Consider the following 25746-nt stretch of genomic DNA (forward strand, 5'->3'; position numbering starts at 1 on the left):
TCTTGTGCACAGTTCATTAATTCCAGAACCTGGGGTATTGGCACAGCGCTTAGCAATTGACAGAGTAATTGAGACTTGGGTGATCTTATCTATACGGATCCACTTTGCCAGGACACAACAATGATACGCTTTTCCCAAAAACTCCCAATTGGAAAAGCCCTCGCAACGTTAATTCACATAAATGCGCGCTTTCAATTAAGTTTACACGAAATAATAATGAAACTGTACGAGCCGTGACATGACCTGCTGGTTTGGGAAACGGCGATATAGGCAACATCACATCTCGAAACCACAACCTTGGCATAGCCCAGAGACAATAGCAAACAAAATAATTTATCTGTCTTATCAACCGCCCACTTGATTTTCAATTTCAACTGGGGGGGGGGGGGGGGTCTTCTTATTTCTTCACCCACTGATGTGGGAAACGTGTCCTCAAATGCTTCCCATTGATTCGCTTGCGAGCAATGACGCGAGTTTGAAAGTGATAGTGACTTTTGCCAAATGGTGTCAACAGGTCAGGTGAACGCATCTATGAGCATTTGGCACTTTGACATATTTCACATCAGCCTTTCCATCCCCCCCCCGCCCCAAAATAACTGAATATTAAATTGCTTCGCGTGCTTAAGTATAATGAGTGCACGAAAGCGTATTAAGTGCATTAAAGACGTGAAAAAAGGCTTGATTTTTTGCCAGACTTTTAGGCAAATGTGCTCCTACTTGTACGAGAGCATAATGAATCAACTTTATGGGATGAACCTGTGTCCGCACACTGAACGCTATTCTGAACAAAGCCCACGCAATTTATATGGAAATTCAGCGCTGACGTATTATTGCTGAAATGTTATTTTACTCTTATATCTGCGGATAAAAATCAAGGGATGGACAATCAATCCAAGCCAGTCACCCACAGTCTGTACAGTCGTATGACAAGTCGAAAAATACCACCACTACCACTACCACAAACGCCAAACATTCATCCATAAGTCATCTTCCTATTCTTATGAAATGCGTCTAGCACTTATATATTACATCCTTTAATTTGTAAACATGAGAATCTATGTTGTGGCATTTCTTGAAAACCAGTTGTTGAGAAATCAATCTCCGAAGGGCACAGTTTTCCACGGAAACATAATCTCAAATTACCCTGGATACCTATCCTACAGAAGGCCTCTATGAAACATCGTATGTTCCTAATGAAAGCATGTACAATTGCTATTTAATAACAATAAACGTGTTCTTGTTGTACCAATGTTGTTGTTGTGCTAAATGAGAAACTGTCAAGGATGTTGACAGGCTCTAACACATTATTATTATGATTAGGCACGTAACAATTCATACCGCTCAGCGATACGATCACTCGTCACAATTCAGGGTCACGATTAAATTCGAGATGTTTTCATTTTTCCGTCAAAATATTGCCCGTCTTGGTCGCATTATTTATATATTTTTTCAGTTAAAAGTAACATTTGCCTATGTATTTATTTGAATGCGATCTAGCAAAAAACAGTCCAAGTTTTCAAAACCTTCGCGCGCGCGCAATTCAACGCGCTCATCCCGAACGCACAAAAAAAAATCGCGAGCGATCCGATACGTCGTTACATGCCCGGACCATTCTGCGTAACACTCCCATTGCAAACGACAGGTAACGGGATATTAGCAAGCGCGCGGTAATAACCCCCCTGAACACAACAACACCGTTCTCCTAACTTAACAACGAGGGCCAAAGAGAACGGATGGCCAACATCTCGCAATTAAAGTGCCCGCCTTGTTGCTGGTGAAACGCATCACGTGTTTTGCTGTGAACGCAAAGAGTCACCGAAAGCACACACATTCTTTGCGTAGCAACTTGGAAGTCGGTGAAACGAAGCGTCGCAATGTAAGCGCGATCTTTTAAAACAGAACGTTTAAAATAATAAAACGTTATTTGACAACTAAAACCTATTTCCCAAGAGTTGCACGATAAAAACGAGAGTCAGATTGCAGATGAAGTGATCTCGGGGTTATCACTGTTGTTAAAATAAACATTGATACTCATCCCCAAACATCACCATTGTGATAACTGAACCCTGTATAAAGCACTGGCTCTGTACATTTTAAAAGATGTCCCTTTTTCGCCCATTCAGACTTCAGAGAACGAACCAGGAAAGGAAACCAAATGACACATTTTTGCCGAAAGGGGTTGTTGGTACTTCCGCAGATTTCTTCCACTCCACCGGCGAAAAGGTCCGACGTGTCAGTGATTGAGTAAATGCTCCGATTGGCCCTCTTCGGAAGTGCAGCACGTCTTCCCAAATGACTGGAAAGTCGATGGACTCTCGAGGCTGGAGGCCAAAGTGACAGAGTTCAGGAAGTGGACCGGCTCACTTTTTTTCTCGTTCTTCTTCTGCGACAGTTGAGCCCTGGCGGCTGCAGGCGTCCCGCATGCACAGGCCGCTGGCTTCTGCAATGGCACGCATTCACCCAGCTTACTTGAGCAGGGCAATGTCGATGAAGGCTAAGCAAGCCAGAAATCGCAGTAACAAACCGTCGCTGTACACAAATACATATATACGAAACTATTAATACAAAGCATTTTTTTTTTACCAGGTAAGGCCCACTGAGCTGTAAGTCTCTTTTTCAGAAGCGACGTGGCCAAAAGAATGATAGCTGAACGAAGTGGCTTACCACCGTGTGGGAATGTATAGCAGCCAACTGCTGTAAACGCATGTTGATTCTAAATGTAGGAGGGAAAAACCGGAGGGCCCGGAGAAAAATCCACAAGACCACAGGAAGAAAGAGAGACACGCAAACTCCAAATATAAAAGGCGTTAAGAGTCGAGCTCGAGCCCACGGCCTCCTGCATACTAGGCGAGGTCGTTAACATCTTGCCACCCGCCCGCCCCCATGTGTAGCCATCCAAACTGTTGAGGCTAGGGCTGGTACAGCTCACGAAGCGGTGTGGCCAGCACCACCATGCTTGGCCACCTGTTTACACACCAGCACACCTGGAGAACACACCATGAGCCAGCACTTCTTAAGGTTAAAACAGGGCACAAAACAAGAGTTAGTGGTGGGGCTAGCGTCCAGTCATCCGCTAAGGCCACATGGCGAATTTGCTCGGAGGCAAGTGTTGTTTGCGAGCACCTGTTAAGATCGGCACGTCGCACGAGGAGATGGTGTGGCCAGGAGCACACCCAGCCGTCTTTATATCCCCAGTGCTGATATTTGCACAGTGGAACCGGGTTCAGCTCAGCTATCACTCGGCGCTGATGTCATCCGGGACCGGGAATTGATCTCGGGCCGCAATGGTTCAGAGCATAGTGCGCTAATCAATATGCCACCGCTACTCACACATACACACACACACACGAACATTATCTGAGGTCAAGGGCCACATGGTGTGATGTAGTGTCCCATCCATGCATGGAGCTGTGGTGTCTATTTGACAAAGGTGTAGCTCCTTCTGACACAACCCCACTTGTTCACTGCGCCTGTTACTTGCCACCAAAATATTAAAAACATGCTCAGGGCATGTCTATACATCATCTATATTTCTATGCGTCATCTATATTTCTATACATCTAAAAACTATGCTACGCTGGCTCGTCTCTTGGTGGTCGATACAAACGGGCGCGGTTTTGTGACACGTCAACAGCGACTCTCTCCTCGAGTTTTATAGCTGAGCGGATTCCTCCGGTAGAAAGAAACGTTCGGATTCTCACAAACACCTGCTTGTTTGGTGCGCGCATTCAGCACATCGGCGGGCGAGTGTATCATTGTATTACCTTTTTTAAAAGCAACTTAAGCATTTTGGACTTAAAGCTTTCGCGACTACAGGAATTCATATTCTTTGGGTCTTTCGGTAAAGCAACGTAGATAGGTTCAAAGAAAATAACAAAAAATAACATAAAACTACAACGTTTCGATCACAATACAAGCGTTCATCATCAGGAAGATCGAAACGTCGTAGTTGTTTCTTATTCTTTGTTATTTTCTTTGAACCTATCTACGTGACTTCCTCGAAAGACCCAAAGAATAATAACAATTTTTATTTTATACTTTTACGCAAACAGTAGTGGGAGTTCTGGACCCGGCTGACTGCCACGACACGTGGTGGAAGCCAATTCACTGGGGGGTGGCTACTCTTCAATCGAGAGGGGGCGCCACGGTATGGAGATGTTAATTGTCTCGCCTGGTATGCAGGAGGTCGTGGGTTTGATTACGACCCTCATGCCTACATATTTGGAGCTTGCATGTCTCTCTTCTCGTGGCCGCGTGGATTTATCTTCGGTTCCTCCGGCTCTTCCCTCCACATTTCGGAACATGCGTTTAGAGTAATTGGTTGCTCTAAATTTCAACATGATAAGCCACTTCGTTGAGCCATTCGTTTTGTGACCAGGCCGCCTCTGTAACAGAGCTATATCGCTCAGTGGGCCTTACCTGGTAAAATAAAAAGTTTAGTTTCGTAAATAAAACCATTATTTTGTTTTAATTTTATGTCCCGGAAGAGATTTGTGAACCAATAAGCTCCGGACAGCCCAGCGATCTGGATGGCAAAAAAGGTCCCGTAGATATAACTGCTGCACCCGAGCTGTAAGTGCTCTGACACGTGCATTGTCTTTGTATTCATCTTCTTGGTTCTTTCGGTAAAGTCACGTAGAATGGAAATAATAAAATAATAAAAATAAAACATACTAAAATAATTCTCACGATGTTTCGGTCACAACGCAAGCAGCCATCCTCAGGTGGAGAACAGGTCTGTCGAGAAGAACCAAGAAGATGAATCCCTGCAGTCACGAAAGCTTTAAATCGAAATGTCTTTGTACTGTTCGCCTGTTGGCGTTCTCTGGTCTAACGCTGGCAGTGAGACTAGGCCATAAACGAAGGCTGTTTCTGGTGTAGGCCAATCAGCTTCAAAGCCAATGCTTATTATCAGAGCGTGTTCGTTTGCATGTTCTGCCACAAGTACGCGTGTACAATGCAGACTCTGATGCCTAGTAAAAAAGTATCGATTTGGTGTTTTAACATCTTAACACAACTCATGCTGGCAAAAAAGGTCCCATGGTATCTCATTCGTAATCCTTCTTATGTTACAGATAGGTGGACTTCAATTGAGCGTTTCGGTTTCTTTTGCAAGCTTAAAGAGCCCATACACCCTTTGTTTTACCATGTAAACAGATTACGAGCTATTAGAATTAGGTCAACGCTGGCTTACATTTTTGTTGTTGCTGCGAGCATCTTAAAATGTGAACGCGGGCGGCTCGGCTTTTGTTTTTTTGGAATAGATAGATCGATCGAATCGCGAAGCCTTTCCCACCCGCCAAAGTTCGAACTCTTACGAAATAAAGTTGTCGGGGAAAACCAATCCGCGCTGTCATACGACACACACGAGGAGGCGGCGGGTAGCTTACAATATAAATAATACTCGACATACACACAGCAGGACAATCCACACCGCAGCGCACACAACACCGACAAGAGCACAAGCAAATCTGGGCTGTGTCCAGGGGGGGGGGGTGGGCCTACAGAAAACTGCGATAAAAGTTACAAGACGCAGCAGGTTACGACAAGATGCAGAAAACTTCAACATACACACACAAAACAAACCCCGTGTTTTTTTTTAAAGAGTGGCGGAGCGAGAAGTTTGGTATCTCGTTGGAGGAGTTGACAGGTGTGCCTGTACCTTTTCACGAAACGCCGCGGCTGATGTGCAGCAGCTGACACTGCCCCTAAAGAGTCTCATGCCCGGCTGCCTTTTTGTAACTATAAACAAGGGGAGTAACTGAGCCCTTAGCTATTTAAAGGCTCAATGAATCCGCCGTAGGGTGGGTGGTGGCAGGAGGCCTCCACACTGCCTGTCCCCGTGAATTTCGCACGAGGCGAGAGTCAATTCAACTCTGCGTCCATGTCGAAAACCTCCAAAGTTTTGGTTTTTATTGTGCCATCTGGATCTGGCCTCCACGTTTGTTACAGCTTTTGCTGTTATGCCTGCTGATGCTTGGACCACGTGACCGCGTGGCCAAGTGGTCCAAGCGATATCCATACTTGGGAGTCATCCTCTCTCAGTGCTTCATAGATGTGCGGAAAACATGTCCTGGGCTGCAACGTCTCGCAACTTGCCAATTGGACATCTGTGAAAAATTGCTTCATAGGCCATCGGATTCTTTCAGTATACAGAAATATTCTGATGAACTAATTTGATACGCATTGAGTATAGCCGTGGGACGAACCATCTATGCATGAAAGTATATCAATGTACATAATTCATTGTTAACATCTGTCAATTACATTTTTCGAAAACGTAGTTTTTTTTTTTACATGCAAACATAGTACTCTGTATTCGTGTCCAATTCGTCCTTTACTGTCTAAACACCAACCCAATTGTGTGTACGTACGTTGAACTTCTTTCGCATCGTACGTAGCCAACCGTGCTAAGTCCACAATTGGACTCCTGCATGCCCCGGGAACATTCTGCCCTCATAGGCCACTAGCTCATGCAAGTGACGTTTGAATATTAACTAACGAACAAACTCACCTGAAACAGATGCCACGTCAACCGGAAGGACCCCAGCGGTAGTCCACGGAGGTTGGGCTGAAAGTGCCTGATCAAGGTCTGATTCCTGTTCATCCTCTCCCACGCCTGCACCGCATACTTGGCCGTGCCTCTCGTTGGCGTACGGCGCAGTATTGTCCAAGCAGTCTGAGCACAGCTGCACTGAATCAGTCTGACCACCTGTTAGGAAAAGAACAGCATTTCAAAAAAGCTAAAATCCTTTGAAGTGTTTTTTTTTTCTCTCTCACTGTGTCCAGCTTCCCACAATCACCTGCACACGCACGCAAGGGAATATTATTTTAATTGAAGAACAGTTAAAACACTTATCCACTTAACCTCGGAAAAATATGTTTTTTTAATTGGTTGCCCAGCTGTAATTAGAGACATTTTTTGACGTTTTTCCCCACTAAATTAGTAGCATAAGAGTCCAAGAGTGTGAATGCAATCCAGTCTGCAATGCCTTACAGTGCCAAGTCTGAAAATATGTCTGCACTGCATTGGAAACACACGCCCACACACACATTTATCCTTTATTTGAACTAGTTTTTTTCGGGGGGGGGGGGTGGCGAGAACTTAATTAACACCACTACAACCATTGTTACACAAAGCCATCAAGCACAAAAACGGTGAAATATTTGGGGGCTATCCATCGTAAAAAAGATTGCAAAAACATTTTCTTCAATCCGGTGTTCATAGACCAGCACCATTTATAATTAAACACTCTCTCCCTCTCTCTGACACACACAAATGTACGAATGCAGTATTTTATTTTGCGTGAAGCAATGTTTAAAAAAAGTCCACCATCATACAGAGACAAAGATCTCCCATATGGCCTTAACAAACTGTTGGGGCAAGTGCTGTTAGCGAGCACTTATGAAGGCCTGCACTATGGCACATGAAGGGGTGGATGCCCAGCACCACGCCTGGCCGCCTTTGTCTCCCCAGTGGCGATGTTTACACCGCACACAGGTACTCATTCGAGGCTGAGTCGACCTAGTTGTTGGCCGTGAGCGGGAATCGAACTCAGGTTTCCGGGTTCGTAGCGCAGCGCGCTAACCGAGACACTACCACTCCCCATCATAGACACACACTCACACCTACATACACATGTGCACACGAAAACAAACATGTTTTTTTGAACACTGAGTTCAACATGTTTAATTTGTAATCAGTATGCTTTGTTTAATTGATTGAAAAATCTGTTTTGTATATACATTGTTCGTTTTTTTCGTGCGGTTTTCATATAAAGCCCTCCTAGGTTCCCAGCCTCATCTGCACACTTGCTTACAGCACACGCAAGACGCAGTGTTGCATCACACGATTATAAGGTGGTCGTGGCTTTTCATAGGCCTCCATCCAGCAGTGGACAGAGATTATGGCTGATGACCCATACTATGTTGTATATGTGCATCAGTTCATGTTTTGGATACGTACATTAAACATTACATTACGGTACATCCCAGTATGTACATTATTCTATTGTATGCAATTATATTGTTTGCATTTAATTAATATTTTTTTGATGCCGCTCAGAAACCATAATCGCCACACTCGCGTCACGCACCGCCACGCTCACTCCTACCGATCCAACTTCTCTGCACACCTGGGCTCCAGACAAAATTCCTACCCTGGGCATAAGTATTTTCTCCCACCTGTACGCACCGATACAGACAACAAGAAAGCGTTGCACTTATCTCTCTCTCTCTGTGCCACATCCACCGGCGCTTCTGACTTTCGCAAGTTTGCCAATCGTTGCTTGAAAATTGTATTCCACTGAAGTGGTCTATATTTTCCTGTCGCCTTTGTCGTTGCTTATGTAACCTCCAGCAACACATTGGCAGACTTGGAAATCTCTCGACAGGCAAAGATGCATCGTCGGAAAAAATTTTGTTCCGGTAAATATCGAGTGCCTGCTGCAGTATCCATGAACGATGGTGGCATTCAAAGACGGCTGAGCTTAACGTGGAAGAGTAGGCCAAAACACCCTCTTCAAAGAGGCTCCCTAGAGCTCGTAATAATGCAGGCCCTTCCGCCAGAAGCAGCGTGATTAAATAATTCAGAGCTGCACATTTATCTTGGAAATGTTAGTAGTAGTAGTATTATTCGCATTCAAATTTGTATTTGTGCCTGCATGCGCTGGGTTTCTGCTCGATGCATCTCTAACAAATATCTTATACAGTTCTCCATAAGATAATGTAAATGTCCAATACAAGTTTGCGCCCCTCCGATTAGCACGAAAGAAGTTCAACATCCGTACATCTTTCTGGGCAGCACCGCTACATGACGCTCCTGGGTGGTACGCTATCGTCATTTCTGCAATATGTTTGAATAGCAATTGTGCACAATTTAAATGCGCTATCGATTTGAATTTCTGCACGTCACAACTTAAAGTCAAGACATTTCTCGTGAAAAATACTAATGTGGAATCATGTTAAATTAAACTTTGTTGACATTAAGAAAAGAACATTCCATTCACATGGCACATTTCAGGATCAAGGTCTCACAATGTACTGAATTAACATGCTATAAGTTCTTAATTATCCTTATTTAGTCGAATTGCAAAGGGTTAGCAATAGCTCAATAACTACAACAAGTTATTGCGTGTGTGAATTTAAAAAAAGTAGTCCTTAATATGTGTTTAGCTGATCTTTCGCAATATTAATTTAACACGCAGGAGGCTTTCACGACCAGTATTATGCATAACAGAGGTTTTTGAGTTAGATCGGGTAAATATAAATTTGTTGTTAAACCCGCCACCACCAATAAGTTACAACATTTCGCAATGTTGTCACTGATTTCACAGAAGCCTCTTAAAATACAATTAAAGGGGGCAAAAGGGGGTAAATGGGATGCAATAAATTTAGTTGTTTAAAACATGGTGTGAATTCATGATGAAATGAATAAACATGACAACCGTCTTTTACAATGAGCCGTTGAAAAAAAAAATCCGCCGAGTGGAAAGACATTGCGACGATTGGACGGACATTTCGAAACCCTGCGAGGGAGACTTTCCAAGGGCACAGATGCTCAGATTGTGCATTCCGTTCACGCACGACACAGAAATAAAACGAAACTACAATATTTGTTGGCGTTCGAAACGTACCAAATATCAAGGAATTTACACATAGCCTCTTTCTAGCAGATTATGGGAGCGAGTGCTGTTAAGTGAGCATCTATTAAAGGCAGAACTGTCAACCCATCTGGCTTAGCCATATTAATGTCCAGGAAAATCGAGTTTTCAGGTCCATGCGGCGTACAGCCATTTCAATACGGGCAACATTTATTTTTTGTCAAACGGGAGCAAAAAAACTATTCAATTTGTTTGTGTTTCTCCCTCGTGATGGGACTTTGTTGGATGAACGTAGAGATGTATCAGGGGCACGGAGTGACCAATAAGATCTGAGTTGGTCTGTTATAAGGTCGGGCACTGATAAGGGGTTGAGGGTAATGTAAAGGCAGGGCTGTGCACGAGGTAGTACTTTGGTCTGCACCGCACCCAGCAGCTTTTTCTCTCCCTGGTGATGACGATGATGGTGTTTATAGACTGTGCAATGTACTCATTTTAAAGCCGAGTCAACTCGGGGAAGAACGAGCACAGGGTTCATGGCCCACTTGCCACCGATGTTATCCATGAGTGGAAATTTTAGCCAGGACATCAGGTTCACTGCGCCACCTAACATTTACAAAGATAAAAATCCCCCGTATAGACTTTCAACAGACTGTTGGGGAAAGTGCTGTGAGCGAGCACCTATGAAGGCTGGCAAAGGCACACGAGGGGGTGGTGTGGCCAACACCACGCCTGGCCACATTTAACTCCCCAGTGGTGAAGCTTACACATGGCGCCAGGTACTCATTTAAGGCTGAGTCGACCAGGGACAGGTTCAAATCTCCGCCGACCGTTATTGGCCTTAATCGGGAATCGAACTCGGGTCGCTGGCTTCACAGAGCAATGCGCTAAAACCTTTGCGCCACAGCTCCCCACTATTTACGCACATAGACACGCGCGTGCACATACATGCACGGGGCTTCATATTCTTAGGTTTTTTTCCGGTAAAGTCACGTAGGTAAAACATTTAAATTAATAAAAGTAAAAATAAAATTAAATAAAAAAACACGACGTTTCGGAGGCAACACAAACTTCCGTCTTCAGGTGGAACCGTCACAGTGACTTTACCGAAAAAACCTAAGAATATGAATCCTTGCAGTCACGAAAGCTTCAAATCGAGAACGCACGGGGCTCACTCACAGTAGCAGGCGAAAATGAAGGGACGTCCAAAAAAAAGAAAGAAGAAGAGAGCTGTCCGCTCGGCGAGATGGGTACAGTGGGGTGGTTCTTAAGCCAGGGATCCGTCACGGTCTAACGCAACCATCTGCTAGCAGACAGTGGGGGCCAAGCGCGGAATGGAGTGCAGATGAATTTCTGACGCACATCTGCCGAGCGCGCTCACTCAGAGGTCGCAGGTCGGCGACGGCGCATATTTCCGAAGGGGCCCTCTGCGACAGACATCTGCGCAGGGTTGCCTCTGGCGTGAACCTCGAGCGCGCATTCCGTAATGATTATGGAGATGCACGCGATCTTGTCTGAGCAATCTTGCGGGGGCAGCACTCCGAGCTCATGGCAGCCTCCCGCGCTTACTTGTTAATTATAAAAAAAAATTGGTTTCTTTTCCGCGACTCGGTGGGTACGCGCGCAAGTGGACTGGCGTTTCAAATCTCAGGCAGGTGGCGGAGGGGATTCTTTTTTGTTTAGGGGGCTCGTTTTCCTTCCCCCGCACCTCCGATTAGCACGGTCGGCTACGTACGGCACGGGGGACGTTCAACGTGCGCCTTGCACGTCACGCGGCTGCACAATCGGGTGCAGTCGGCAGGCGACGTGGCGCGCCTGCAAGCCGGAACTTCGCGTGGAGTTGGCGGATCACGCCCGAGATCGGGAACTTCCACAGTGCACAGTGTGCTCTTCATTGCAAGGCCTGGGTGAAAATAAAATAAAATAACTAAATCACGACGTTTGAAACGTCATGATTTAGTTATTTTTATTTTATTTTCACCTACGTGACTTTACCAAAAGAACCAAAGAGTAATACACAAATAGTGAAAAACACCGCCCCTATCACGATCGTGCTGTCAAACCCCCAATGGTTTCAAATGTGTGGCGGCCCTTACACAATGATGATGTCTAATCGGCGAAAGTGCCCCCCCTCGACCGCCCCCTTTGAAAATGAGTGAAGAACACTGCCGCAGCCGATTCGGATCGGATCGTCACGCCGGCGCGACGTGAAACCGCCGAGCTGCGGCGTTGGTGAGGAGACGGCCGTACGGCCGTACGGCAGGCAGGCTGCCGACCACATCTGTACGGATTTTTGAGCGGTGCAGCTCCGTCACGGGTGTGGGTTTTCAGCTGTTTCTGACCGTTGGCGAAAGCGCTCAAGAATAAACGAGGGATTGTGACATCCCGGGACATGCAGGGCCCTCTTGGAAAAAAAAATAATCTTGAGACTCGGATAACGCTTTGTCGGACAAACAGAGGACTACTATAAGATCACGTGACACGCGGCTCCTGTGAGCCGTCAAAGGCCTCGGAGGGCACGCCATTCTCAATGGGATCAAGGATGGCGTAGAAACTGGCTTGAGTTACGGCGTTGCACATGCGCCTTCATGGTTTTGCGGGTTTCTTGCTGGGTGACTAGTGAACCTTGATCTATGATCTGATTCTGCGAGAGGTGAAAGCCTGCAAAAAAAAATAAACCCAGATATAATCTCGAATTAAATTTGTACGCATAAGTACACCTCATCTGTAAATACACGTTTCCTGTATTGCCCATACTGGTGACACAAACTATGATTTGATCTGCACGGCGTGTGTTTCATTAACACCATTAACCTCACCAGCTTGGAGACATTTAATAATCACATAGTGAAATGCAATGAATACGTTTACCAGATTCACCACACTCCACAGACATTTACACAAAGATCCGCCGTGTAGCCCTAATGTCCTGTTGGGGCAAGTGCTGTTAGCGGGCACCTATGAAGGTCGGCACGGTACACGAGGGGGTGGGTTGCCAGCACCACGCCCGGCGCATTTGTATCCCTAGTGACGATGTTTACACGCCGCACCAGGTACTCATTTGAGGCTGAGTCGACCTAGGCGAGGTCCCAGGACGGGTTCAAATATTCACCACTTTTATTAATCCTGAGTGGGAATCGAACTCGGGTGGCCTGGAAAAATCGCACAGCACGTTAACCATTGCACCACCACTCTACACATTTACACAACGCGCCCACAAGCTCATACGTTTTTTTTATCACATTAAGGTCCAATAATATTATCTGCTGTGGTTAATGATTGAAGACTGAGGATGTTGATTGATGGCAATGACAAAGGAGTCAAGTGCTGATTTATAACGTGACGTGTCACAACTGCCTTATTGACTCGCGTATTTGCTGACAAGGATGATTGGGTTTGTTTTAAAACACAAAAAAATGTCGAGAGAAAGAAAAGCACAGGCATTTAATTGTAAGTCACGTGAACCACATTTAATGCGAGGGTACAGCATGCCTCGTTAGCGTTCGCTTACGCACCGCTGGCATCCATGTATCGATGTAGCTGCTTGGGATGCTGCCATTATTTCATGATTATCGCAATGGGCTTGCAATACGGATCGCCAGTTCGAAAAATAAGTGAATACCTCAGTGGGCTTTGCCTGGTAGGATGTACTGCTGTACGCCTTTTGGCGTCCTCTGGTCGAGCACCAATTGGGTCGAGGCTCAAAAGAAAGCCGTCCCTTGGTGTGGATCAATCAGTTTCAAGGACAATGCATATATTATCATAGTATGTTTTTTGTTTGCATTTTGACTGCAAGTATTGTGGTTAATGCAGACAAGAATCCTCGTAAAAAGGTTTCAGTTTTGTTGCCAGAAAAAAGGGGAAAAACCCTATTAATAGGATGGGGATGGTTTAGTTTGATTTTTCTGTGTTAGGACGATTTGTTTACTTTCATTGTACTTTACACTCCTGTCGTGTTTTATTTTTATTGTTTGTTGTTGTCACGTTCTTAGCAGCCCCCAATGGACATCTGTGAAAAAAGAGCTTCATAGTTCATCGGATTCCTCCGGTATAAATAATTATATTGATTCTGATGTTGTACCATGCTGGGTAAGTGTGGGCTGTGAATGGGAGGCCCTGAATCAGTGAACATACATCGTGCTTATTTGTTCTTCATTTCTAAACGCAATTTAAACTTTTGTGTGTTCAGGTGATTTGTTAACCTTTATTGTAGTTTGCGTTACTATCGTGTGCGTGTACTGTTTGCTGTTGTAACGTTCTTACCCGCCCCTACTGGAAATCTGATTCCTTCAGTAAAAATAAATATTCCGACTCTGATTCCACGTTGTTGTTTAAAATCCCCTTGTCTCCGTCCACCCAGCAATATAAATGGCAATAACGCGGTTTAGTTGATCGGCAGGCCGCTGCGTGGTGGGGTGAAGTGTGGACACTTCCCACCCCCCTTTCCAAATCATCAGGCTACTGTGGACGAGCTCGGCCCTTCCATTAGCAGCGGCGTGAGCAAGCAAATTGCAGGGCTGCGCCTATAACCTCACCTCCCCCCCCCACCTTTTCTGTTGTTGCTCAAATCCTATTTCCGCGTTACTGCTCGTGGTTGCGGGTTCTCACCGCTCTGCGAACTGACCCAGGTGGTTTTGTCACGGTGCGGAGCGAGTGAATGTCAGAGGGCAGGCCTTAGGAATTGTACGGACAGAGCCCACAAGCTCATTGTGGGGAGTGGGGGGAGGGGTCAGTATGGAGGGGTGGCGTTGTTTTTTTTTTTGGCGAGACATTTTTTTTTGGTTGAAAATGTGCCTCTGCAAATAACCGTGCAAAAAAAAAAAACGCGCATTTTTTGTTTTTTTCGCGAGGTCGCTATGATACCGCACGGACACAAACGTCGTCCGCGCCCAGAATGCCAACGCCACATCATCACGGTTAGATGCAGTCTCTCGGGGGGGGGGGGGTGGGGGGGGGGTGCAGCAAGTGGCGCAGCGGTTAGCGTACGGTGCTAAGAACCCGGCCACCCAAAGTTAGATTCCCAGCCATGGTTGTGACGAGTGATATCCTAACCGGTTCTGCACCACGCCCCCCACCCATCCAATCTCCATTTACCCATTCATCGACCTACACTGACCAGCGTGATGAAGTAAGAAGGTGCAGCCCGGCAATTGCTTGCTCACACTACTGCTAGAGGAAAGGCCTCCACTAGAGGGAGCTTTACAGAGCCCCTCTAGAGGGCACTTGGCCTACTCTTCTACGCTGGCCAGACATATTGGAAGAGGTGAGAGTACCCCCACGTCATCTAATCACATGTGACCCATATAACTGCAGTGAACACACTGCTCGGTGGACAGAGGCGGGGGAGATTAAAAAAACTTGCACCATATTTTTAACTAAGCACCATGGTGGTGAGATATTAACAACCTCGCCTGGTATACAGGAGGACGTTGGTTCGATCCCAACCCTGACGCCTGTCGTTTGCATGTTTCTCTCCCCGTGGTCACGTGGATTTTTCTCCGGGTCTCCCGGTTATTCCTTCCACATTTAGAATCAACATGTGTTTAAGAGTAATTGGCTGCAATAGATTTCCACGTAAGCCACTTCGTTGAGCTATTATTTGTGATAGCCAGGACGCTTCTGAAAAAGAGCTATATAGCTCAGGGGGCCTTCATAAATTTAAATTTAAATAGTAGTAATTAAATTGTCATGCCAGGAGATGGAATTGAACCAGCAACCTTTGGATTGCAAGTCCAGTGTGCTAACCGTTATGCCACGGCAGCAATCCATCAAATAATAACATGCTTCATGTTCCCGGGGTCCCATGATGTTCAGGGAAGGCATTCACGGATGAATTGCATTGAAAACAAACAGTGAATGGGTGAATGGAGGGCGGCAAACCTCTTGTGGCGGTTGGGTGGAGCAGGCCTCTGTTCGTTGAGCTGGACATGAGTGGGTTTGTGTTGTTTATTTCGGAGTGCCCATTGAGCTTATGGTGGTGTTCTGACAGCGTTCCCTGAGAGGCCAGATAACTTGGTACATCCGGTGAAACAAAATTCTCATCTGCAAATAGATATGAAAAACAATTAAGAATAAAAAAAATGTGAACAGTACTTTAAGCTACGTGTCAAGTTCCCGTCACCTTTTGTCACGCACACGATGTGTCTTTCGCTGTGCACAATTAAAATCAACATTTATATTGTTTTTCTCAAGTAAAAAAAAAACTCATCTGGAAATAAAAAAAAATCTTCATCAATTTTAGTCATTACCTGTAGCTATAACCTCGAGTCAACTCTGATCTTAATCAGCGTCATTGTCTATACATGAAGCACTCTTCGCAAACAAAGAAAGAGTCACGTAGGTAAAAACATTAAAAAGTAAAATAAAATAAAAATCACGACGTTTCGGAGGCAACACAAGCTTCCGTCTTCAGGTGGTACCGTCACAGCCACGACGGCTGTATCAAGTAACGGTACCACCTGAAGACCTGAAGACGGAAGCTTGTGTTGCCTCCGAAACGTCGTGATTTTTATTTTATATTACTTTTTAATGTTTATACCTACGTGACTTTACCGAAAAAACCTAAGAATATGAATCATTGCAGTCACGAAAGCTTCAAATCTAGAAAGAAAATGAGCATTCAATATTTCACGAATTGCATTGCTTGGTATACAAACACAGAGTTCTGATCCAAATGCCCTTCGCAAACAAAACACGCAAACTTTCTCCGTGTACGTAAGCTATTACGCACCCTATTTGTTCCTTGTTTGTTAAGTAAATTGACCTTAGAGGTCCCGATTTCTTGACATTCTGCAACGGGCACCTGCTGAAGCGACTGGCCGTGATGACCAATGCATGCGCACATCGTATAGAGGTCATCGTTGAACACGTGGGATTGATATTTGGATTTAATAAACCTGAGAATGCGGGACCTTTCAAAGGTGTCCATCTTTGTCGTGAATGGTCTGGGTCTCTGTTCAATTTCAAACTACAGTATTGACACAACTACTACTCTATAATTTCCGGACTTTAACGAGGCCATTTTTCTCAAAGTTAACGGGCCAAAAAGCCACCCAGGTGCTCTCTTTTGCTTCTTTCTGTTGAGACGCTGAAATATGACGATAAACCTTCTTGGTTCTTTCGGTAAAGTCACGTAGAAGGGAAGTAATAAAATAATAAAAATAAAACATAATAAAATTATTCTCACGACGTTTCGGCCACAATGCAAGCAGCCGTCCTCATATATGCTCCAAGCTCGTGTGCTGTTTCATTCAGACTCTGTCGCCTCGACGGACCTGGTTTTCACCTGAGGACGGCTGCTTGCGTTGTGGCCGAAACGTCGTGAGAATAATTTTTTATTTATTTTTTATTTTATTACTTCCCTTCTACGTGACTTTACCGAAAGAACCAAGAAGATGAATCCCTGCAGTCACAAAAGCTTTAAATCAAAATTTATGACGATAAAATAATACATTTTTACGTGCACTATCCACTTGCAAATATGTTATCTCGAAGCTTAATTTAATCTGCTTTTTGTGTTTAGTTTGTTATCCTTCCCCCGCACCTCCGGTTATTACGGTTGGCTACGTACGGTGCGAAAGAAGTTCAACATACACCACAATACACACTACACAATACACTAATATACCAAAGACAAAGATCCCCCATATAGACTTAACAGACTGTAGGGGCAAGTGCAGTTAGCGAGCACCGATGAAGGCCGGAATGGTACACGTGGGGATGGATGGCCAGCAGCACGCCCGACCGCCTTTGTCTCCCCAGTGGCAATGTTTACAAAGCGCACCAGGTACTCAGTTGAGGCTGAGTCGACATAGGGGAGGCCCAGGACCGGTTTAGATAATCGTCACTGGTGTTGGCCGTGAGCGGGTTCATAGCGCAGCATGCTATCCGCTACATTACCGCTCCCCACTAATATACACTACACTATGACACACTACAATACTATTAACTACATCACGATACAAAATAGAAAATTAATTTATTCAGAACTGCTCTAAGTATTTAGTTTGTTGTCCTACTTCCCACCTCCGATTAGCCCGGTTGGCTACACACAGAAGTTCAATATCCATACATACAATCTGGATGGTCCTGCAACACAAGCTCGACTCCAATTTGGAAATGGACGAGTTCAAACCCCTGGTGAGGGTTCTATTCAAGGCATCACCATTCTGGGGTCGAGAAAAATCAATACCACAGTAGTACGTCACAAGTAGGTTGTACTATGGCTGGCCTCCATCTTGGGACTGTGGAATTTAAACCATTGGGTCCTTGTGTCCAATGGAGATGATGTCACCCAACACACTGCTGACTCCAACTCTCTTTTCAAATCCAGGTTTCAAGACCTTCCTCTTCCCTTCTGTCTATGAACGGATATTTCCATCTGTCCAGATCTCTTTATCAGCGGGTGTTCGTAAGTTGGGTGTTCGTAGGTTGGGTATTGATAAGTGCGGGTGTTCATAAGTCGGGTGTTCGTAAGGCGGATGTTCATAGGTCGAGTGTTCGTAAGTGTAGGTGTTCGTTAGTGTGGGTGTTCATAAGTCGGGTGTTTGTAAGTGTTGGTGTTCATAAGTCAGGGTGTTCGTAAGTGTGGGTGTTCGTAAGTGTGGGTGTTCGTAAGTCAGGGTTCGCCTGTTAATGATCACGATCGCGGCGCGCGCACACGCGCACGCAGACTTGCCCGAGCCGCTGACGCCGAAGGCCTCGGTCTTGCGCCGGGTGTGGTAGATGATGGCCACCCACACGACGGAGGTGCCCACGACGCAGCACACCACGGCGATCACCACCACGCCCACCGTGGCGCTGGCGTCGCCGCCCAGGGTGCCGTGCGCCGAGCCGCCGCCGCCGCTCGCCGAGCCGTCGGGGACGGCCAGGGGGCAGTCGCCGGGGGGCAGCACGCTCAGGAAGGCGTGGCCACGCATCGTGCCCAGCGTGTTGGACAGCTCACACGTGTACCTGCCAGCGCCCACCCACCCACAGTGTCGCAGAGTACAGTCCTGTTCTCCTAAAACGCCACGTGTTTTCATCACGCGAATTGGACATATAACGCGATGAGTATATTAGGGAAGAAATCTTTTTTTTAAACGCTGTCGAGCGAACGGAAGTGCGTCGCGCGAGTAGAGATACGCGGTCGTGCGGCTGCCTAGACGTTGCATCGCACAGGGTGGGATGCTGCTGGATGCTTCTAGAGCACTACCCACACACCTCAGTCTTTGCTCAGCCTGCGTACGCATCTCGTGTGTAATCGCGGACTGTGCTTTAAACTATGTTATTTATTATAACACAATTTTCCCATAATGCGGTGTTCTTCCAGAACGCAACTACCGCGTTGTAGGAGAACAGAATGTATTGCAACGCCCTTTGTGTTAGAGGAACAGTGGAGGGAAGTGGATATCACAGAGCTACCTCTGAGACCCACCATCCCCCTTTGAAGCGACGTCCGCTCCAAGCAGTAAAAGGAAACACACTTTTTCCACCCACTTTATTTCTCAGAGTAGGAATTTAGACCAAAAATTTACTGCAGAATCAAATGTAACATGATGGGGTTTTTTTTGTCATAATTGAGAACCCGGTATAAATCACAGGTGCCTGAAATGTTGAACCCAACCCAGGATCTCAGCGGAGTCACTCAGTCACCCCCCCCCCCCCCCCCCCAATAAATAGGTGGTGGACATTTCACACAAACTTTAGCAAACTGGCAACAGAAGCTTGCCTCGTGCCAAGAAAAATATCATGTTGACAATGTGGCGGTTTGCTGGGTTAAAATAAAATAAAAATCTGTGGGGGTCATTTCCACCCTCACTGTCCCGGGTTCCGTTGGAAATGAATAGAATTAACAGGACACTCGTGAGAGCCGGGAAGGCGTACGGCAACAAATATATTCCTTATATTTATAATTAAGTAAAGGGCTATTAAGGCAAGATGTATGTTTATAAATAAAGAAAAGAAAAACTTTAAAATAATTAATTATGGAAGCATTGCACACGTGCATGCACATGTCTAAATGGAATATGGAACAGATGGTATACAGTGTGCGGCTTGTGTACAATGTTGTTGGATGCGGTTAGCCCAAGGATAGAATGCGATCTGCCACAGGAATGTGGAATTCCCACTCGGCCTATCATCATCGTCATCACTCTGGGTTCATACTTTGTGGGAAGCCAACGGTGATTGTGCTTTAGGGATATTGATCCCACCGTAGGAATGTGGCAATGTCACAAAACCACTGGCTCAAGATTGCCAACAGCAAACCCAAAAGCCATCTGAGAGTTGAAGACATTGACTACTGTCCGCATCTCTTGCTGCTCCCTCTGCTTTTTTTCTCCTTGAAGACAATATCACATATTTGCTTATCCCTCTCAGTAGTCTGTCTGCTTCGCTGCCTGTCTGCTTGTCTGCCTCCCCGCTGTATTCCTCGCCCCGTTTGCCCCTCTCTCCCTGTCTGTCCACTGGCCTGCTTGTCTGCCCCTCTGCCTAACTACCTCTCCGCTTATCTGTCTGGGCGCCACCGTGGCAAAATGTTAGCTACCTCGTCTGGTATGAAGGAGGTCATGGGTTCGATCCCGATGCTGACGGCTGCTGTATATTTGGAGTTTGCATGTTTCTCCCCCTGGTCGCGTGGATTTTGGTCTCCACATTAAGAATCAACATGCATTTGGCTACTATAAATTCCCATGTGATGATAAGCCACTTTGTTGAGATATGATTTGTGGTCGCTTCTGAATATATATAGAGCTCAGTGGGCCTTACCTGTTAATATAAAAACAGTAGTATAGTAGTAGTAGCTTGTCCGTATGCCTTGCAGCCTACCTCGGCTCTCTCCCTCTGCCTACCCGCCCACCCACCCGCCTGCCCAACTGCTTGCCTCACCTTTCCTCTTGACATACCTGAGAGCGAGGGGAAAATCTCACCTTCCGGTGTCCTCGGGCCCGCAGTTGACGATGACGAGGAGCTGGTAGCTCGCGGCGAAGAAGTGCCGCTCGGTGAGCAGCAGCGGCGCGTCGTCCTTGGTCCAGTTGAGGCGAGGCGGGGGGCTCCCGCCGGCGATGCACTGCAGCACGGCCGTCTCCCCCGCGGCCACTGCACGGTCCTGCACCGGCCTCAGCAGCCAGGGCGTCTCTGCGCGAAAGGAAACGCGCCGCCAGATCAGCTGCTGCTACCGCCGGGGGCCATCGCCGCTGCCACCACCGCCACCGCCACCCGCCAGTGCGCGTGTGCACGCGCGCACGCGCTGACACCTGTCGCGATTCGGCCGTCAGCGACAGCGTCGTGGCCCCGAATCTCGCTCTTGAAAAATGAGGCACGATTCGGCGGTGAATAATTAAAAGCGTCGCCGTGCCTCGGAGGTACGGCTGGGTGGCTTGGGGAGGGGGGGGGGTTAACGTCCCGTGGTGGTTGGAGAACCGAGCCGGTGTTGCTGACATCTCAGTATAGCTTCCAGCCCCAGGCTCCCACCGGAGAGCAGAAAGAGGTTAATAATAGTGCGGTGAGTTTATTCGCGTAGGCAAATATGGAAGTCACTGTAAAGTCGCCAGTCAAAGTAAAAATGTAGCCAACGATTGAATGAGAGTTGTGGTACGGTGCTTCTCTCCGTCTGACGGCCATGGGGCAGTGGTCGACATTCTACATCGTCACGGCAGGTCCATGGAATGCTCACTGGTGACTTTGCACAGTTTGGTAATTATTTCGACAACCCGAGGAAGCAGCTGGGCTGAATCAACCCCCTAACCAAGCATTGATCTCGCAACTTCACCAATGTGATTCGAGCAATCTGCTGTAGTGCCAACCCGGTCAGCTTTGGCCTAACTACTGCAACAATTTTTTTATCCCTTGTGCAAAACAAAAAATGCATAATGAGCTTCAATACAATATTGCTGTTTTTTGTTGCATTGCACAGAGCCCCATTGTTCAGAAGTAGTGCTCTTGACGAAAAAATCTGGTAGCCCATCACCATTTTACAAGCCTTACTCTGCTGACGAGACGTCAAGTGGCTGAAAAGGTCCAGAGTTTGCTTAAACAAATGCTGTTGGATAATATTTACCTGAAAATCCAATTGGCTGATGGATTACTTTTTGTGTTTATATGCTGCCCACCCATGCGTTTACCTATCGCTCCACAACAATGCACGGCGAGTTTGCGTACAAAGTACGAACGTGTGAAAACTGACAATCGAACGAATGAACGGTCAGACAAACAAACGGACAAACGAACGGAAAAACGAACGGACGGATGGACAGACGGATGGCCGGTACCAAGCACGGAGAGGCTGGCGTTGGCCGACATGGTGCCGGCGGCATTCTGCGCGATGCAGCTGTACGTCCCCGCGTCGTCGGCCTTGAGCTCGACGATGAAGAAGACGTCGTCGGTGGGCATGACATGCATGCGCCGCTCGCGCGCTGCCGGGAAGTCCGTGCCGCCGTCCTTCTGCCACGAGATCTGCGGCGATGGGTGGCCCCCGGCGGCGCATTCGAGCCGCGCCGTGGAGCCCACGCGCAGGCTCAGGTCCGCCGGGGTCTTGGTGAACGACGGGAGCACTGCACGCACGCGCACGAGCGGGCGGGCGCGGGAGTGGCAGCGCAGACCGGCTCGTTGAAGCGCGAAACCTGAAGCGTTTCACGGTGGATGCAATGTGCTGCGCGCTTAGGTCGGAGGCCTGTTACGCCGCGTCCTGACCATCTCAGTGGCCTGCTGCTGCTGCGATTTGGCCAAGGGGAAATGCCCCAGCGGCAGCTGACTCGTACCAGGATCGGCCCCCTAGGTTTTCTAGACACCCCGAGGGGCCTGAAGGGGCCCGGGCCAACATGTGACAGCCATATTGTTGGCCGCTTCTTTTGCGCGACGCCTGGGGCACGTTGCCACTTTTATACATGCCGCCCCCCCGCGACCACCACCACCACTCTCTGGGCAGGCCCCGCAGGACCAGACAGTCAGCAGCGTCATCTTCGGTCGAGAAGAAACAAACGACGATGATGACCAAGATCGGCAACAACAGTTTAAACACTGCTGTTGGGTTCAGTCGATGACGTCATCTTGCTCTATTTAAAACCGGAAGTCGGTGGATTGCTTCACTATTCTGGCAAATCGCCCGATGAGGCTGGATGTAATTACCAGCGAAACGTCGTACTACTCAAATTGTAAATGTTGTGGATTTACTCTCCAACACACCGGTGGGCTGAAGTAGTAACTAATTGACGCGTTTTGTGTTACGTGACAAACCTTACTGCCTGTGTCGGGTGGTGGGAGGTATACGACACATTTATACTTACACGATCTAACCCAACAAAAACATTTATTTACGAACAACAACAACAACAACTGCAACGCGCGTAATACTCACCGCTCACGGTGAGCCGGGCCTTGCCAGAGTACGAGGAGCCGAAGGAGTTGGAGATGATGCACTGGTAGCGGCCCTCGTGGTGGAAGTCGACGGCGCGCAGGTGCAGGTAGGAGGTGAACTCACCTAGGCCGCCTTCCGCGGGACGGGCCCTTTCCAAGCGCTCCACCTCCGCACCCACCTGCCAACAACGACGCGGCCACAACACCCCCGCTGGATGTTAGCTTCGTTTTCAGTCGGTAACTGTCCGTGGAAATGTTGCCTGGGTTCCAATTAAGCCGTTTAGATTCATTTGAACGGTCCACAGATGCCGTGTCGCAGTTGACAAGGAGGTGGATCACGCAGCAGCGGAGCCAAGGAAAACAACGGGAGGAGTGCGACCAAAACTTTTATTTCATAATTTATTGATGACCGCCGTCCTGTGTCCTCGATAACGATCACGGCCAGGAATGATCAAGGCACAGTGGGCACGCGTCTGCAATTTCATATGCAGGTGGTCAAGCTTGTTGTTGCTCTGGAGACCGAGAGATCGACGATTGATGTTCGGTTTGCCGCATTCGGTGGCATTCGGCCGCGTGCAGGCTGCCATTTTCAACTCTAGTTTCGTATAATAATTAATAAAGAGGCAACCGAGTTGAAGGTGCATCCCTGTGGTTCATTGCTCACACCACCAGAGCGAGGTGTAGAGAGGCCCTGTTTGGTCAACACTGCCACGCTGATCAGACCCGTACAGTAATGATCAGACTTGTGCAGTTTGTTTTATTCGGACACTCATTGTTTTGCTCTGACGCTAAAAACACCGCCAAGTAATTCGTCAAACATGTTCGCGCAGCATGCTCCTGGCAATCTTGAAACTCAGTGTTGGCTTTGTTTGCTTGTAAAATAATATATATGAATTTTTATTTATTAATCTGCTATATAAAGACGTGAAAAATATCGTTTCTTACGTTCGATATTCGACTTATTGTGTTTCTTAGCGGAAGCAACTACGCCACCGCCTAAATAATAGGGTGGCGACACGGCCTAGCTGAATCACGTTCGAGGAATCTTGCAGAGGTCCACGGTTGGAAAGCTGTCTGTTTCGCAGCTCATCGTGAAAGATACCGTGTGTGCCGCTGGCATAATTCGTTAAAAAAAAAAATTATTGGACAAATCACCAACCCGACTGTAAAACCTGGCAGGACACTCCAGAAAAAGACACGTGACACTCAGTGAAGTTACGTTACCCGCCTTCACCAGTCAAACATTGACCAGCACAGTGAAGTGTGGTCGTATAACCCCCACGACCCGCAACGGTGTAGGGAGTGTCCTAATCCAGCAATGGACTGACCGGTCCATGTACGTTACACAAATAATAACTTTAACCCCAAGACCGACACAGAGTGATTAAGCAGTGGATTTCCAATGGGCTGTGGATTACGATCAATTGATTGCACTATATCGGAGACCTTTTTCCAAATGAGATCAGGACACGAAATACGGGTCCAGGACAATATCCTGTCGACAATAAAACTGCGTGATGCTCAAGTCCCAACTTCCAATGACACAACCGGGACCTCCGGAAAACAGCCACCGATATTGAAATGTCACCTCTGCTCGACAAAGCCCTCATTAAAACGATGGAGGGAAATGTTTTTGGATGTTCACTGTCGAGGAGAGGTCAAAAGTGTCGGGACGTAGAGAACGGATGCTTCTCGTTAGTCTGAGGCCACTCGAATGGGCCCCACTGCCGACTCAAGAGATTAGCACTCAAGGAACTGTACGAGAGTGTACGGACCAGGGTTGGAGCACAAATCGGTGCATTTATTTCCAGGTAAATAATCTCGGCGGATCTAATGCACGAGAAGATTTTTAACGCACGTTTGGTGGGAAGACTTATTGGTGAAATTAGGTTGTTTTGGGGGGGGATGTGTCAGGGTTTGAGACAACGTATTTGGAGTTGCAATGGCAATATGTATGTATAAGCTGCAAAACGCTCCGGCTCTTTATTGATGAGTGTATTGGGATCTCAATAAGTCCAATGCCCTAGCCAGGCAGTCTTTGTCTTGGTGTGGTCTGGGACTGTTTTGTTGCTGTTTTTGCTGCCTTGCCCAAGCTTGAAAAATCGGACTCTTATATAATTGATGCTTACCTTTTCGTCTATTCTACACTCCTGTCGTTTTTTGTTGTTGCATTGTTTGTGGATTAATGCTCGCTGAACCTGCCCCATACTGGGACATCTGTGAAAAAGAGCTTCATAGCTCATCAGATTCCTCCTCCTGCACTCTAAATAATGACTCTGGAGTCTGATTTAATATCGTTCAGTCCTTCCTAAGCAGACGGCAGAGCGAAGAACGGTTCCCCTGTCACGCCGCAAAGAATGCACAGATAGTAATCTGTTAATTAAAACTTGCTTGTAATATCTTCAAATGCATTTGATAATAATGCATGGGCTTCATATAGACATATACATCACCGAAAGTACGTGCCGGCACAACCCATTTGCCAATTGAACATTTAACAAAAAAATAAAAATAGATTGCGAATGCCACCGCCACAAGCACTCGCGTGTATACATTTATTCTCGAAAGTAATTGACTGCATTTGTTATTTCAGCATCCCTTGAAAATGCATCGAGGCTGTTATGAACGACACTGAACTGAACAAAGTTTCGTGTGCTTTCGACATTTGTGTAAATATGATCAATTATAAGTACCTTCTGCGCGCCTCCTTTAATTGCTTCAGCCATGAGCCACATCTTGCGGATGTTATATTAACTTAATTACAACGTTTAAATGCTCTGCATGTGGGTAGTGGGTTGGAGCGGCGGTACAGTGG

The 25746-nt window shown here is 46.8% G+C and overlaps 1 protein-coding gene across 1 annotated transcript in view; it reads right to left on the minus strand.

Annotated features, from left to right (window-relative positions):
• Nucleotides 1-376: 376 nt before the first annotated feature.
• LOC133355511 (leucine-rich repeats and immunoglobulin-like domains protein 3) overlaps nt 377-25746 on the minus strand; it is a 114696-nt gene continuing 89326 nt past the window's right edge. The window contains 7 exon segments of the mRNA XM_061572836.1: nt 377-2440; nt 6515-6712; nt 15480-15641; nt 18277-18551; nt 20507-20714; nt 21848-22129; nt 22933-23110. Coding sequence (XP_061428820.1) covers nt 2361-2440; nt 6515-6712; nt 15480-15641; nt 18277-18551; nt 20507-20714; nt 21848-22129; nt 22933-23110 — 1383 coding nt within the window. The 3' untranslated portion in view covers nt 377-2360.

The sequence above is a fragment of the Lethenteron reissneri genome, chromosome 51 (genome assembly GCF_015708825.2).
Source record: "Lethenteron reissneri isolate LAM-NWPU_2019-01 chromosome 51, ASM1570882v1, whole genome shotgun sequence".
Classification (NCBI taxonomy): domain Eukaryota; kingdom Metazoa; phylum Chordata; class Hyperoartia; order Petromyzontiformes; family Petromyzontidae; genus Lethenteron; species Lethenteron reissneri.